This window comes from Desmodus rotundus, chromosome 6 (genome assembly GCF_022682495.2).
Source record: "Desmodus rotundus isolate HL8 chromosome 6, HLdesRot8A.1, whole genome shotgun sequence".
Classification (NCBI taxonomy): Eukaryota; Metazoa; Chordata; class Mammalia; order Chiroptera; family Phyllostomidae; genus Desmodus; species Desmodus rotundus.
This window is the reverse complement of record NC_071392.1, coordinates 153,101,508-153,114,099: the sequence shown is the minus strand read 5'-3', so window position 1 is coordinate 153,114,099 and position 12,592 is coordinate 153,101,508. Positions and strand designations below refer to the sequence as shown.

Genomic DNA, 12,592 nt, shown 5'->3' with positions numbered 1-12,592 from the left:
ATGATACAATAACTGACAAACAATAACACAAGAATAAACTGTGTTTCACATACTCACAGCTTTAAGCCTACTTTTGCCCTACCCCGTATGTTGAATTGTACTTTTAAAATAAGCGCTCTGTACATATTTTACTATATTATATTATACTTCAATGACAAACTTAAAAAAAATCATGCAAGAAGGAGACAACAGAATTCACTCCCAGATGTTTTCTCTAAGCTGCTCGAAGGTGATACCTTACAGAAGGATGTCTGGGGAACTTCTCCGCCACTGCCCAACCAGGGAAGTGGGTCAGTAGTGCACATCTGAAGCACTGGTCTGGAAATTCAACCATTTTTCCTCCATGCGTAGACAAGTAACTAAGCTGTGATACCCCTCCTTCCTAAAGGGTGGGTCAATATTTCCTAGAGTCCCTCAAAACACAGAGCTACCATATAAAGACGTTTCCTTGCGGAGCTGCTAGCTGTCCTGAGTTTCTGGAGGAAACAGGACCACCAGGACCTCGGGGAAGCCCTCGTCCCAGTTCGTGGTGCTGCAGAGGAGGGCGGCTTTCATTAGATCTGAACTTCAGACATTACATTCTCCACCGCCACGCAGACACAACAACACACTTGACATCTGCATTGTTTTCTGCTTCTTCCACTTACCATGTGAGCCCTAGCGTCTCTCCCCTCCTCGTGTCTAATGCATAATGTTCTCCAAGCACCAGAAACCAAGCGTACTTTTCATATCTAACAGTAATGTGTAGGCAGTACTAAGAGATCATACTGCTGCAGCAATTTATAACAACAAAAGTTAGTTACCTTCTAGTGAACTTTGTACGTTGTGTGCTCTAGTTCAGTCATTGGGTACTATGTGTGAGAGAGACTGTGCTGAGTAACTTTTTAATATCATCCCCTTGAATGCTCACGACAACCCCGAGAAGTACGTCATATTCATAATATTATCCCACAGAGCTGGCAGGCAGGTGAGCTGGGATCCACACTCATACTGATCTATTTCCAGACACTGAGAACAACCATGCTTTGCTGCAGCTCGACATTTAGTGTCATTCAAGCAAACCACCCCCCAGGGCTCCCAGTAATGTTTTCTCAGGGCACTCTGACACAAGCCGTTCCACTGTCGGAGAGAAAGTTGCCCCTTCCTCCCCAAGCCACTCATGACTCAAAGCTCTGTCACTGGTGGATGAATACTGACCTTCACCACTTCCTCTCCATCCACAATCTTCAACTTCTCTAAATTCTCCTGTAGTAGCTGAGGCTTCATACGCCACTTCAGCAAACCCAGCAAGCCCACTGGAACAGAGTCAGACAAGTGGAATTACTATCACTGGCCTACACTGTCCACCTCAGGACGTCCTGTGTTTGCGCGCACACGCGCCTCTTGACAGTTCCCTTACCGTTCTGGGTGAGCTTTGTGGAGCACACCAGGGTAGAAATGGAGAACACATCCCGGGAGCTGACCGAGAGCCCCCCAACACTGCTAGAGCTCCGACTCAGAGTGGACCCCTTGTTTTCCATGTGGTGTCGATAAGAGGGAAGAGTCAGGTAAGCGCTGGCATCCTCCATCTTCTTGCTGTCCCCCTGGGAACAACACCTGGGTTATGCCCTGTCCCTGAGCCAAGGGTTATACACCCAACGCTACACAGAGCCTGTGGTGGCCAGACTACACATTGCGAGGTGGGGAGGGTCAGAAAGAGTGAGGAGATCATCACAGAAGCAATATACAACAGCTGGTGAGGCAGAGCTGTTTTTCCAAGGTCACATTCATGGAAAATGAGTTGATCCACCAGTTAAGGGCTCTATGGACTTCATTCGTGGCAAAAGGAAACGGAAGATTCCCGATAGGACATGTTCACTCATCCCAAACTTTGGAGATCTTAATACACATGCACACCAGGCAGACGAGGAATCAGCTGAAAGAAGTCGACAGCAAAGGCACTGGAGCCAGAAAGCCCTGGAATCTAGGCGCTGTTCTATCGTTCACAACTCTGGGTCACCCTGGGTATGTGCCTTGGTCTCTCTGTGTCACATTTTTCTCATGATGAAGCTGAGGATTAACCATATTACCTACTTCCTATCAATTTCAAGCAGACCGAATGGCAGTAACGCACACAGAACCCTTAGGTGATGCCCACGTGAGTCCCATGGCATGCTGAAATGAAAGATTAGGCATAAGCATTATGAGAGTTCATGTTCATTGAGCCCTTACTCTCAACTAGATGCCACTCTAAGTGCTTTATATGCCTTAGTTCTCTTCATTTAAGCCTCACAACAACTGGAGCTGTTGTGGGTACTATCGTCCTTATTTTACAGATGAGGAAACTGAGGCTTAAGGAAGGTGAGTAAACGGGAAACTGACTGCAACGGGGCCTCCACACCCAGCAACTTTGCAGTCTGTTGAGAAAGAATGGCTTTCAAGCCAAGAACTATACCTTGATATGTCCTAAATGATGAAATGGAGGCTGCCCAGAAGAAGGGGTAGGGGTGGTTTGAAAAAGTCAGGCAGACTCAGAGAAGTGTCATAAAGCCTTGATGGACCTGTATTTTCCATGCAGGTCTCGGACAAAAGCGCCATTTCAGCCTCCAAGGCTGAGAAAGCCAAGAGCAAGGGCTTGATGCCTGTGCCCACCACCTGGCCTGGCCCTGCTTCGCAGCCGCAGCACTGCCTCCAGCCAGGTGTTGGCAGAGGCAGCCTGCTGTCAGCAGAGCGGTCGCTGGAAAGTACACAGATGTCATCAAGGCAAACACTTCCCACTTTTTGAACACAGTCTAAGTCTTGTGATGCAGAAATAACGATGGCTGGCATCTGTCCCCTTTCCCGTGGGTCATCTCACTGGCCTGTCATAAATATCCCCATCACCACTTAAGAAACAGGAAGGTGAGACTCAGGACAGGATGTGAGAAGAGTCCACAGTTGGTCAGTGGCAGGATTGGGAGCCTGAATCCTACTGTTTCCCAGAAGCCGCAGTGAAGCATCTGTCCAATGTTTGGTGTGGTCGCCTGCACATCCCACAGAGGGGCTTTCAGAGTCACAGGCCTCTCCGCATGTGATAAAAGTCTTTTCTGTCTATTGAGTGTTCCCTGCACCTGCTGTTCTCATGTTCCTATGAACCGCCTCATGTAATTCTCACAGTCATTCACTGAGGGCTCATCGCAGAAATGGAGGCCCAGAGAGGTTCAGATTTTGCACAAGGCCACACAGCTGGTGAGCCATGGTGGGTGTGATCCTGGGGTCCCCATTGTTAACTATGAAGCAGTCCCACCATCTCCCCTTTGCTGCCTGCAGCCCCCTCGCTGCAGAGTCCGCTCCAACTCAGGGTACCTTTAGGACCACCAAGTCGTGGCATCCGTCCTGCAGCGTGGTCCCGTCTTCCTTCATCAGCTTCACATAGGACATGGCAAAGTTCTTTTCTCCTTTATCTTTAGCTGGAAATAGCATTGTGAGGTCAGGAAAGAAAAGGACACAGGGGCCACCCAGTGACGCCCCTCCTCTTGCCTTAGGAGTGCTGCAGGGATGCCCTTTGATTGGTACTCACATTCCAGGGATGACCGATGTCGAAACATGAATCGCAGGTGGATCCTCTGCATGTCTTCAATAGGGACGGCCACCTCCACAGGCAGAAACCAGAGCTCAGGAAACCGTGAGTTACGCAGCGTCCCCCTCCACTCCCTCACCCCCCCCAAAAGGCAGCCTGACCATTTAACTGAGAGCGCTACACGCTGATTTATTGCCCACCCATCAAGCCCAATGAACTGTAAATAAATTACATAAGAACTAGCTATGAAGAGAAAATAAAGTACCAAATGTAACCCATTTGGCAAATTGCAATCCCAGCCAATGAAAAGAGGTCTGTAAATTATAGTGCGGGAGAATGAATCTCCCCAAATTGATATAAAAGTCACATAACTTGAGCACAGGATGCGAAGCGCTGCAAGGCGCACAATGCACACTCTCCTCACGCTCACCAGGAGTGCTGGAGATGGCAGCAGGGCTGAGCAAATCGACAACGGTCATCAGGGGCTATGCCTGAGGACTCTCGTTTATGAAAATTAATGAAAATGCTGGAATCCAATAATATTTGAGTAAATCCTAGGGCTCATTACCAAGCTTGTTTAGACACAGGTCCAGATGCTTTTGTCACTGAGGACACTGAGCTGAGATAATCACTCCTCGGTCACTGCAGTCTCACTGTCCAGCGGGTGGCCTGCCATACCCTTGACTGAGAGGCTTTTGGACTGGCTCTGGACTGACAAGTGCCCCCTTCCCCCCAACCCCCATCCCCCAACTCTTCCCACCACCAAAGCCTACAGCTCTCTCTGTAATGTACAGTTCACGCCAAGGCAGAGAAGCTCAGCTACCTGCAAGAAACAACTTTGCTTTTTAAAAGGGACAGGTTTACATTGTACAGACGCCTATTAAAATCCAAACAGATGTGTACTTTGGGTTGTTTTCTGCTCCAGACAATGAAAATTGAGCCTGAAGAGGTCCCCACTTGTGTGTTTCAGACAGAACAAAAGAACCGGGGGCCTCTCTGGCAGCTGCAGTCCAATTTGTTCCTTCCCTGCATACTGAACGGTTACTATGAGCTACAATCATGCGAGCCACTGGCCATGCTGATGAAAGTCCCTGCAATTCGCAGGGCTCGTGGCCCACATGGGGCGACGCCGTTACACCAACCATGGGGCGAGGGCTAACAAAGATCTAATTGGGGTGCGACAGAACACAGAGAAGAGAACGCCACCTCGGTTCAATAGCTTTCTGACCCCAGAGTTCAGCCGGCCATCAGTTTGAAGACAGCGAGTTTAGGGAGACCCTCTGAGGAAAACAGGAATCTAGGTGTCTAGGCAAGGACCTCTGAGGTTTGAATAGTGACCTCTGCAAAGCACACCATGGGAACATCTTGAGGGCTGAGCAAAGACTGCTACTAGTTACAAGGCAGAGATGTCTGAAGCTGTGATCCAGCTTCACTGTTCACTGAATTAATTCCAAACTCTTCTTCCAGCGCACGCTATTCCCTTCTGCTCGGTGTGACAATCTGGTAATGTGACTAGCTGTGATTAATGCCACTTGCAGGTATTAAGTGGCCTTTTATAGCCTCACATTTGCTCACAAGTTCTGTCACTGCGCACCGCTGAGAAGACTGACACAACTCGATGGGGGCTGGGTACCGTCCACAAGAGGGCCATCCGACAACTCCACGGAGCCTAGGTCCTGGGCCGGTGAAGGGAACCTCAGTGCTCCCCACCGGGCCACCGTTTCCACCGCCCAGCATGCCACTGGACACTGGCTGGGGTGCTGCTTCAGATGTTAGGGAGGTGCCTCAGAGCCCCTGCCTGCGTGGTTGCCGCTATTATTATTATTATTATTATTATTATTATTACCTTGACTGTTTCCATCCACCGTGGCTGTTTGACTTGATAGTACACAACAGACCGATATTCATTCATGGGCTTGTCTCCTGCTCCCACGCAAATTGCATTCTGTGCCAAGAAAAGCAAAGAGAGGGAAAATTCTACAGAACTGCCACTTCCTGTGCTTGGGTAATTTTGGCCCCAAGGCCTTAGGACCTGGGGCCTTGGGGCCATTCCCAACTCTTCTGCCGGGTAGCCATCATGGTCCTTCTACATTACAGATTTATACATGATTGTCCCCAGCCCCAAGAGTGACAGCTGCTTAACTACAGAAATTTATTACTTGCATCCTGGAAACCACTGGAGCGCTCCAGGGCTGATGTGGCTGCCTACTGTAAATGGTAACCCGCCCTGGAGTTACCACAGGCTGTCAGTCCTATTAATCCTATCTGTTCCCTAATTCTGTGCGCAAAGTTTACCAACAGGCTCAGTCAGGCAGCAGCTTGTGCTGATGGATTTCTGATGCGAACACACCAAAGTGCCAGTGTGAGCTGAAGAAGGGGAGGGAGGGGCTTGGGCTTCGGACGGACACGCAGGCCGAGGGGCTGAGGAAGCCCACGGTTACCAAGCATCTTCCAGGTACCAGGCCCGTGCTAAGCTCTAGGTTACAGGCATAGGTCGGATATTAAACCTGACATGGGGGTTCAGTTTGGTGGAGGGACCGTTAGATGAGCAGACAAATCACTGAACAATGCAACACGATGACAGACATGTGTATCTACTACTCCGGGGCACAGAGAAGAGACATTTAAGTTCCCGCTGAGGACTCAGGATTTCTTACAGGCAATGACAGCTGAAGACCTTGAAGAAAGATTCCAAGTGGACCCTGGGCAGAGATGCGGGAAGGACACTCTGAGCAGAATGAGCACAGAGCGAGCATACCTGCATAGGCTATTTATTCTTTGCCATAAAAATCACCCTCCAAATAACAAGGAATTCCCGTCTAACAGAGGATGCCAGCCCCTAGTGCTCTCTCTGTTCATTCTAGCTACTGGACCACCAAAAAAGACTGAAGCTAGGATCACCCAGAAGGGGCTGGTCTGGTGGTCTTTACACCAGACCAGCACATTCTAACCTCAAGTCTGCAGAGACTCAGCAACGTGAGTGTTATAGTTCCAAGCCCCCAAATTTCAAAGCTGTGTGCTTTGGAGAGTTTTATTGGTAAGAGAGTCCGTGCCTCTCCCCAGATTCTACCAGATTCTCCAACAGATCCTTGACACCAACCCCACCCCACCCCACCCCAAAGTTGAATGACCAAAACTGAACCCATGGGGGAACCCCTGGTGAACCAAGAAACCTGTGGGAAGGAGAGACCTGCCCCTCTCATGGGACAGCTCCCTCTTTACTTCTGAGCTACAGGGAAAGAATGAGCTCAATGTAATGTTGACAGATGGTACTTGCGACCAAACTGAATCTACTTGAACATAAGGACATGGTGTCTGTCCTTTCAGAACTTACCCCTAAAAATAAGGGGAAAAAACCCCAAGGATAACCAGTGACTGGAAAAAAGGAAAAACACCCAACTCTCCTGGCTTTCACTGGGATAAACCCTTTCAGAAATTCTCGAGGCAATAAATGAAAAACATACTTCAGAGGTTTTTCTAACCGTTCAGAGAGTGCTTTTTGTCTAGCGTTATGCTAAGCCCTCCACACGCACTACCTCACCTGATTCAGCCCTCATAACCCCTCTCATGATTACCGCCATTACCCCCATTTCACAGCTGAGTAAACTGAGGCCCTGAGAGGTTAATCACTTGCCCAAAAAGGGGTAGAGCTGGTCTACGTCTCAGACCCTCTGCTCTTTGTCCAGCGTTCGTTTTAGAACCACCTAGATGCCTTCTAGCCTCCCGAGATTTATATCTAGTGACATTTATGGGCTTAGAGTTTCTGTAGCTCCAGTGAATCACCATCTAGCTTATAAAATCTGAAAATACACATCTATCTCTGGTGAGAGTAAAATTGCCGCATAGCAGGCGACTGAAGGCCACAAAACTGTCCCGACGATGGAAATTTCTGATTGCCTAAGGCTGGAGGAAAGTCTCAGCATTATTCCGAGAAAGGCAAGACCTCGCCACTTCGGAGATAAAGTGAACGTTACCACGTGTGTCTGGAGAGTGTCGTGACCAGGGACCAAGCCCCCTTTTAGGGGAAATACTGATTTGTGTATGTCTGAAGTCAGCCTGCTTGATAGTTTTCCCCATTGCCTACTTCCATGGCCCCAGTGAACAAGTAAAGGGCCTCTGGTTAGCTGCAGGTCAGTGGAGGAAACCCTTGCAGGGATCAGGAAGCATGGAAGGTTAATGCTGACTTGGCCATGGCAGGCACACTTCAGCAGGAGGAAAAGCAGGCTCCCAACACAGGCCCTGTTTACCAGGAATGGCCTGAGGAACAGATGACGCTGCGATGTGAACACACTCTGAGAGCCAGTGTTGTACACCAGCAAGGATGCCTCCTGGGGAGATGCGGATCAGCGTCCTAGAGGTGGGAATCAAGCTGGGAGACTACTATGCCTTTCCAGTAAAGGTGGTTAACTGTAATGAACACCTATTATGTAGATCACCTTCTTTGATATTCACAAGAATAAGGTGCCACTGCTGGTCTCATTTTCACACAGAGAATCTTAGGTATAGAGACATTATGTAACTTGTTCAAGGTCATCCTGCTAATCTGGGCTGAGCTGGGCTTTGAGCCTGGTTGCCTGGCCCCAGAGGGAACCATGTTAACCACTGCACCACACTGCCCCACACTGCTCCACGCCCCACTTCCACCAGCTTTCGCCGGCTGGTCTCCAAAGAGCAGAGGCCTCTCAGTCTGGCATCTGAGCCTTTTTGATTCTCCTTAAACTTGCTTCAGGCATCCACATTGGATTGCCTGCTTGAACCCCCTCAGTTCCTGCCCAGGGCTTCACCCTGTAGTGAGTCTGCCTTCTCAGTTATCCTCCTTTCTGTTACCAAGTATTTGCTGCATACCAGGCACCGTACACCTACTATTCTGCTTAACCTGCAACCCCATGAGAAAGAGATTATTATTCCTCTTTTATGCACATATAAACTTGCCCAAGATCACACGGGGACTGAATCCAAACCCTGTCTGTTTGATCCCAAAGCCCACCCCGTTAGCTTCTCAGCTTATGGTCCTTCTTGAGCAAGGTTGTTGAAACCCCAAAGTAAGCCAAGGACAAATATGACCAACTCTGTCCTCTGGTCCAGCTCTGCCAAGGACAGTGTGCACCTGGGGCAGGAGGAGAAGCTGACATCCCTGAGCGGGATGGTTCCCACAGGAGCCTGCCAGTACCAAACAGAAGTGTTGAGTGTTTTAAGTGCGCTGCCTGACACTTAATTAGGCGGTAATATTTATTTCTGCAGAGAGAGAAAGGAAAGCCTCCCACAGGCTTCCTTAGCAACTTTCAATAGTCAGTCAACTGAACTCCCCCATAACTTCCTGAACAGACGAAACTGCAAATTATCCCCACGACCCACAGTTGCCTCTGCACTTCAGCCCCCATTGTACCTGCCTATACATGCACCTGAGTGCGCCTGCTCGGCCTGGTGGGGTGTGACTTGAAAGGGTAACAGAGGTAGAAGCAAGAATGGTTCAGACAAGATAAGATGCCCGCTTTGTTAATGGTTTCCTAATTTGTCCTTCGGCCACATTGAAGGCAAGCATATCAGTGTTTCAAAAATGAATCTGGGGTTTAAAAGTTCTCCAACAGGTAGCTGGATAAAAATAACTTCAAGGCAATGGCCCATACATTTGTGAAATGCAAACAGTCTTTCAGATAAAAACCCTCCGCTCGTCCTTTATGTTCCTTTGAGCAAAGTGTCTCTCTCACTTATTTTTTCAGGAAAGTTTCAGAATCCAACAAAAAGAGGATGAGTTAAATACTTGGATTTTGCTCAGCTACATATTAATTAATGGGGCCAGTCTTTACGAACAACAAAAAAAAGGCAATTGTGGGGATTTCTTTACATTTAAAAAACAATCATGTATTTCCCCAGAATTTGAAAGAATCGGTGATTAGCCTCACTTTAAAATGAGAGATGAATTGGTTAAGTTTTAAAATGCAGAGGCTTTAGAGTGAAGTGTGAAAGAGCTGGAACCCCAGAATCCACTCCCCGCCCCCGCAGCCTTATACTGACTTCATGACCTTGGGAAAATTGTTTCACCTGACAAAGGTTCAGTGTCCCCTGTAAAAGTGGGGATAATGACGGCAATGCATCATACTTATCATGGTGCCTGGCACATTGAGACGTCTCTGTAATGCTGGTTATTCTTGGGTAGAGGAGAGCAAAGTCGGCCCGAGCTCCGGCCCCAGGCCAGAGCAGATGACTTGCCAACACTCACACCCCCATCCTGCTGTGCTATCTGATCACCTACTGTGGCCCAAGAGGAATATTTGCCCACGCTGAAACGTCTGCTGAGAGTGATTTCACTTTCCCCTAAATATTCTGAAAGGAGATGCAAAACCCTCCCACACACTGGACACAACTGCTGACAACCTTAAAGGAAATATAAGTAAATAAATGTAAACACACATGACAAATATTGTACAGGACATATGCTGTAAAAATATTTATAGCAACGTGCTCTGCATTCTTGAATACACTCCGCTGGCCCTCTGGAGACCAATTTACGAATGCAGCTCTCCACCAGACTTCCTGGCTGAGCGCTGGGAGTTAGATTAAGTGTTGGGAATGTCTGTTTTGAACACATCCTGAGCCTCCACCAGCCCAAGGCTCTGTATTGATCTTTTTTCTTGCCATGAATGTGGCCCAAATAAACCGGCTCATATTTCAGTGAGAACAATATTCTAACTGCAAAAAGCTAACCTACAAGGTGAGGCCAAGCAAAAAAGACACACAAAAAGAAGAAGGGGTCATGAAAGGCAAGGAAGAGACGTTACAAATTTGCTTTGGTGTGAAGAAGTCACAACACGAGGTCTTATCATGGGCTACAGTGCTAACCACACTGCTGAGAGGTGTAGATCACATTACTTAACACCATCCGGAAGGCGGCTGGCACTGAGAGAGCAGAATCGGGTGGGGAATGCAAATCTCTATGAGCTGAGGCACCCAAGGGGGCCTTGGCCCCCAGAGCAGGAGCCGGGGTCCTTACAGACAGTATTTTGCCGTCCTCCGCGCACACACACATGATCACTTCCACGTTCCTCTGTGTGGTCTTGTTGTACTTGTCAAAGTCGCCTTGCAGCAGAGTGATGTAGATGTCGTTTCGGACGTCCCCTGAGGCAGAAGGAGAGAGAGGTGAGAGTCGGAGTCTGGGTAGCTGGAGAGACAGACACTGACTTAGAGGGCGAGGGGAAGGGGCGGGGGAGCGAGCAGAGGGAGGCGCCCATTTGTTAATGAGATTAAAATCAGCACTGCTTGGAAAAGGCTCTCGACTTCTTCGGGGTGGCTGGAGAAGTAGGTAACCAGGGGATAAAGGAAAACCAGTTGCAAAGAGGGAGGTAGGATGGTCAAAATTGGCCGTGAATTTCTCTCTCCATGAACATCATTTAATTTTCATCCTCTAGTGCCACCTTCTGGGGAGGCAAGGAAAAGCTCCAGTAGACCGGATCCTGGCCTGTGAGTAACAGCCATGGACATTCATGGGTCTTTTATTGCATGGAAGCAGAGAGGGTGAGTTTTCATGCATCCAAGGAACACAGGATCAGGGATGAGGTGAGAAATGTCTTTAGGAATGAGGGGCAAGAAGAATTGAAAATCCCCAGGGGAATCACAAGAAATCGAGGTCTCAGGTGAGGCAGCCGGGAAGAAATTACCCTACAGACCCCCTGTCACCCCCGGGCTGCCATGTGACTGTGGAAGGGAGGCAGAAGTCAGTGACAGCAGTTGTGGACACAAGTCCGGGACACGGGTTTAAAACAAAAAGGGGGGTTTCAAAAGAATCGTATGTAATCTCAGTTGTTTTCCTTCTGTTTCATACACATGTGGAAAATGTTAATAGCGGTGGTTACTTCTGGAGACAGAGATTTGAGGGAGGTTTTCATGTTTCACTTTATACCTTTTCAAGCTATTTGAACATTTTCCAATGAGCAGTGGGTCCTTTGGTAATAAAAGAATACTTTAAAAATGTCAGAGAATGACAATATTCTCCCCCAAAGAATAGACTTATTCTATGTGTATTAAAGTAGAAAGGATGCCCATGATAAACTATTAAGTGATGAAGTAAGTTGCAGAAAAACTATAAAAAGCATATAAAGCATATGAAGTGCAATACAATCCCATTCGTGGGAAGGAAGTACATTGGTATATCTACGTATTTGTGTTTATTATGAGAATGCACAGAAGATTTATGTAGATGCAAAAGTTGTTTCCAGGGAGAATTAGAGAAAAGAAGTGGGAAAGGAAGGAATTGGTTCTGTAAAAAGGATTCAACCAGCTGGACCACCACCTGCCCCGGGGGAAAGGCCAGACCTGGCATGATGATCTCTGGGAAGCCCAGCTTCCTGGCCACCACCGTGGTCCTGTCTACCAGGTGTGGGTAGTCCTTGCGGATCTGAATGATGTCACCCACGAGCATCTTCATGGTCACCCAGAGGCCTGGAAGGGAAGGCTCGCCGTGAAGAGCCAGCGTCCTCAAGGTGTCCCCTCAGTCTCCCTCCCGCCCGCTCCCCTTGGTCTCTTTCTGAAGGGGAGCCCTGGAAGCAGACATCTGGAGCCCGACTTCTCTGGGTGCGAATCCCACCAGTTAGTTCTAGAGGTGTCAGCCCAGCCTTTGTGAAGTGGGGGTGACACCGCCTGTCTCGCAGAGCTGTGGGAGGGACAAAACCAAAAGAGGCAGCATATGAAAGTGCCTGCCATAAAGGCGAGTCGGAATACGGGAACTCCTCTCTTCCTTTGGGCAGGTGGACAGGCCTCACAGCGTCAGGAGATAGGCCTTCTGTTTCTACAGGTCCCACGCGCCCATTCTTTGTGATGGTCTGTCTGGAAGGAAGGCTGGCTTTCCCAGGGTTCAGACTTCGGATCTGTTTGTTGAAGAATCAAGGGGCCGCAAGCCAAGAGTCAGGCCCAGTCCGCTGGGCGAATTGGCACAGTACCTACCTTGCCCTCCGCTGTCTCCCTTGAAGGCTGTGACTTTGCCCAACAGACTGTGTAGGAAGTCATTCTCAGCTGTCACCCTGGAAAGGAAACGAGAGCACAAAATGCTCACAGGATGCC

General features: G+C 48.6%; 1 protein-coding gene across 1 annotated transcript in view; it reads right to left on the bottom strand.

Annotated features, from left to right (window-relative positions):
• DOCK2 (dedicator of cytokinesis 2) overlaps nucleotides 1-12,592 on the bottom strand; it is a 355,926-nt gene that overhangs the window by 290,283 nt on the left and 53,051 nt on the right. Inside the window, exons 12-19 of the mRNA XM_024576730.3 lie at nucleotides 12,476-12,552; nucleotides 11,849-11,974; nucleotides 10,530-10,654; nucleotides 5,385-5,483; nucleotides 3,539-3,611; nucleotides 3,325-3,428; nucleotides 1,400-1,583; nucleotides 1,198-1,295 (exon numbers count right to left, since the gene is read on the bottom strand). Coding sequence (XP_024432498.2) covers nucleotides 1,198-1,295; nucleotides 1,400-1,583; nucleotides 3,325-3,428; nucleotides 3,539-3,611; nucleotides 5,385-5,483; nucleotides 10,530-10,654; nucleotides 11,849-11,974; nucleotides 12,476-12,552 — 886 coding nt within the window. The remainder of the gene's footprint in view (nucleotides 1-1,197; nucleotides 1,296-1,399; nucleotides 1,584-3,324; nucleotides 3,429-3,538; nucleotides 3,612-5,384; nucleotides 5,484-10,529; nucleotides 10,655-11,848; nucleotides 11,975-12,475; nucleotides 12,553-12,592) is intronic.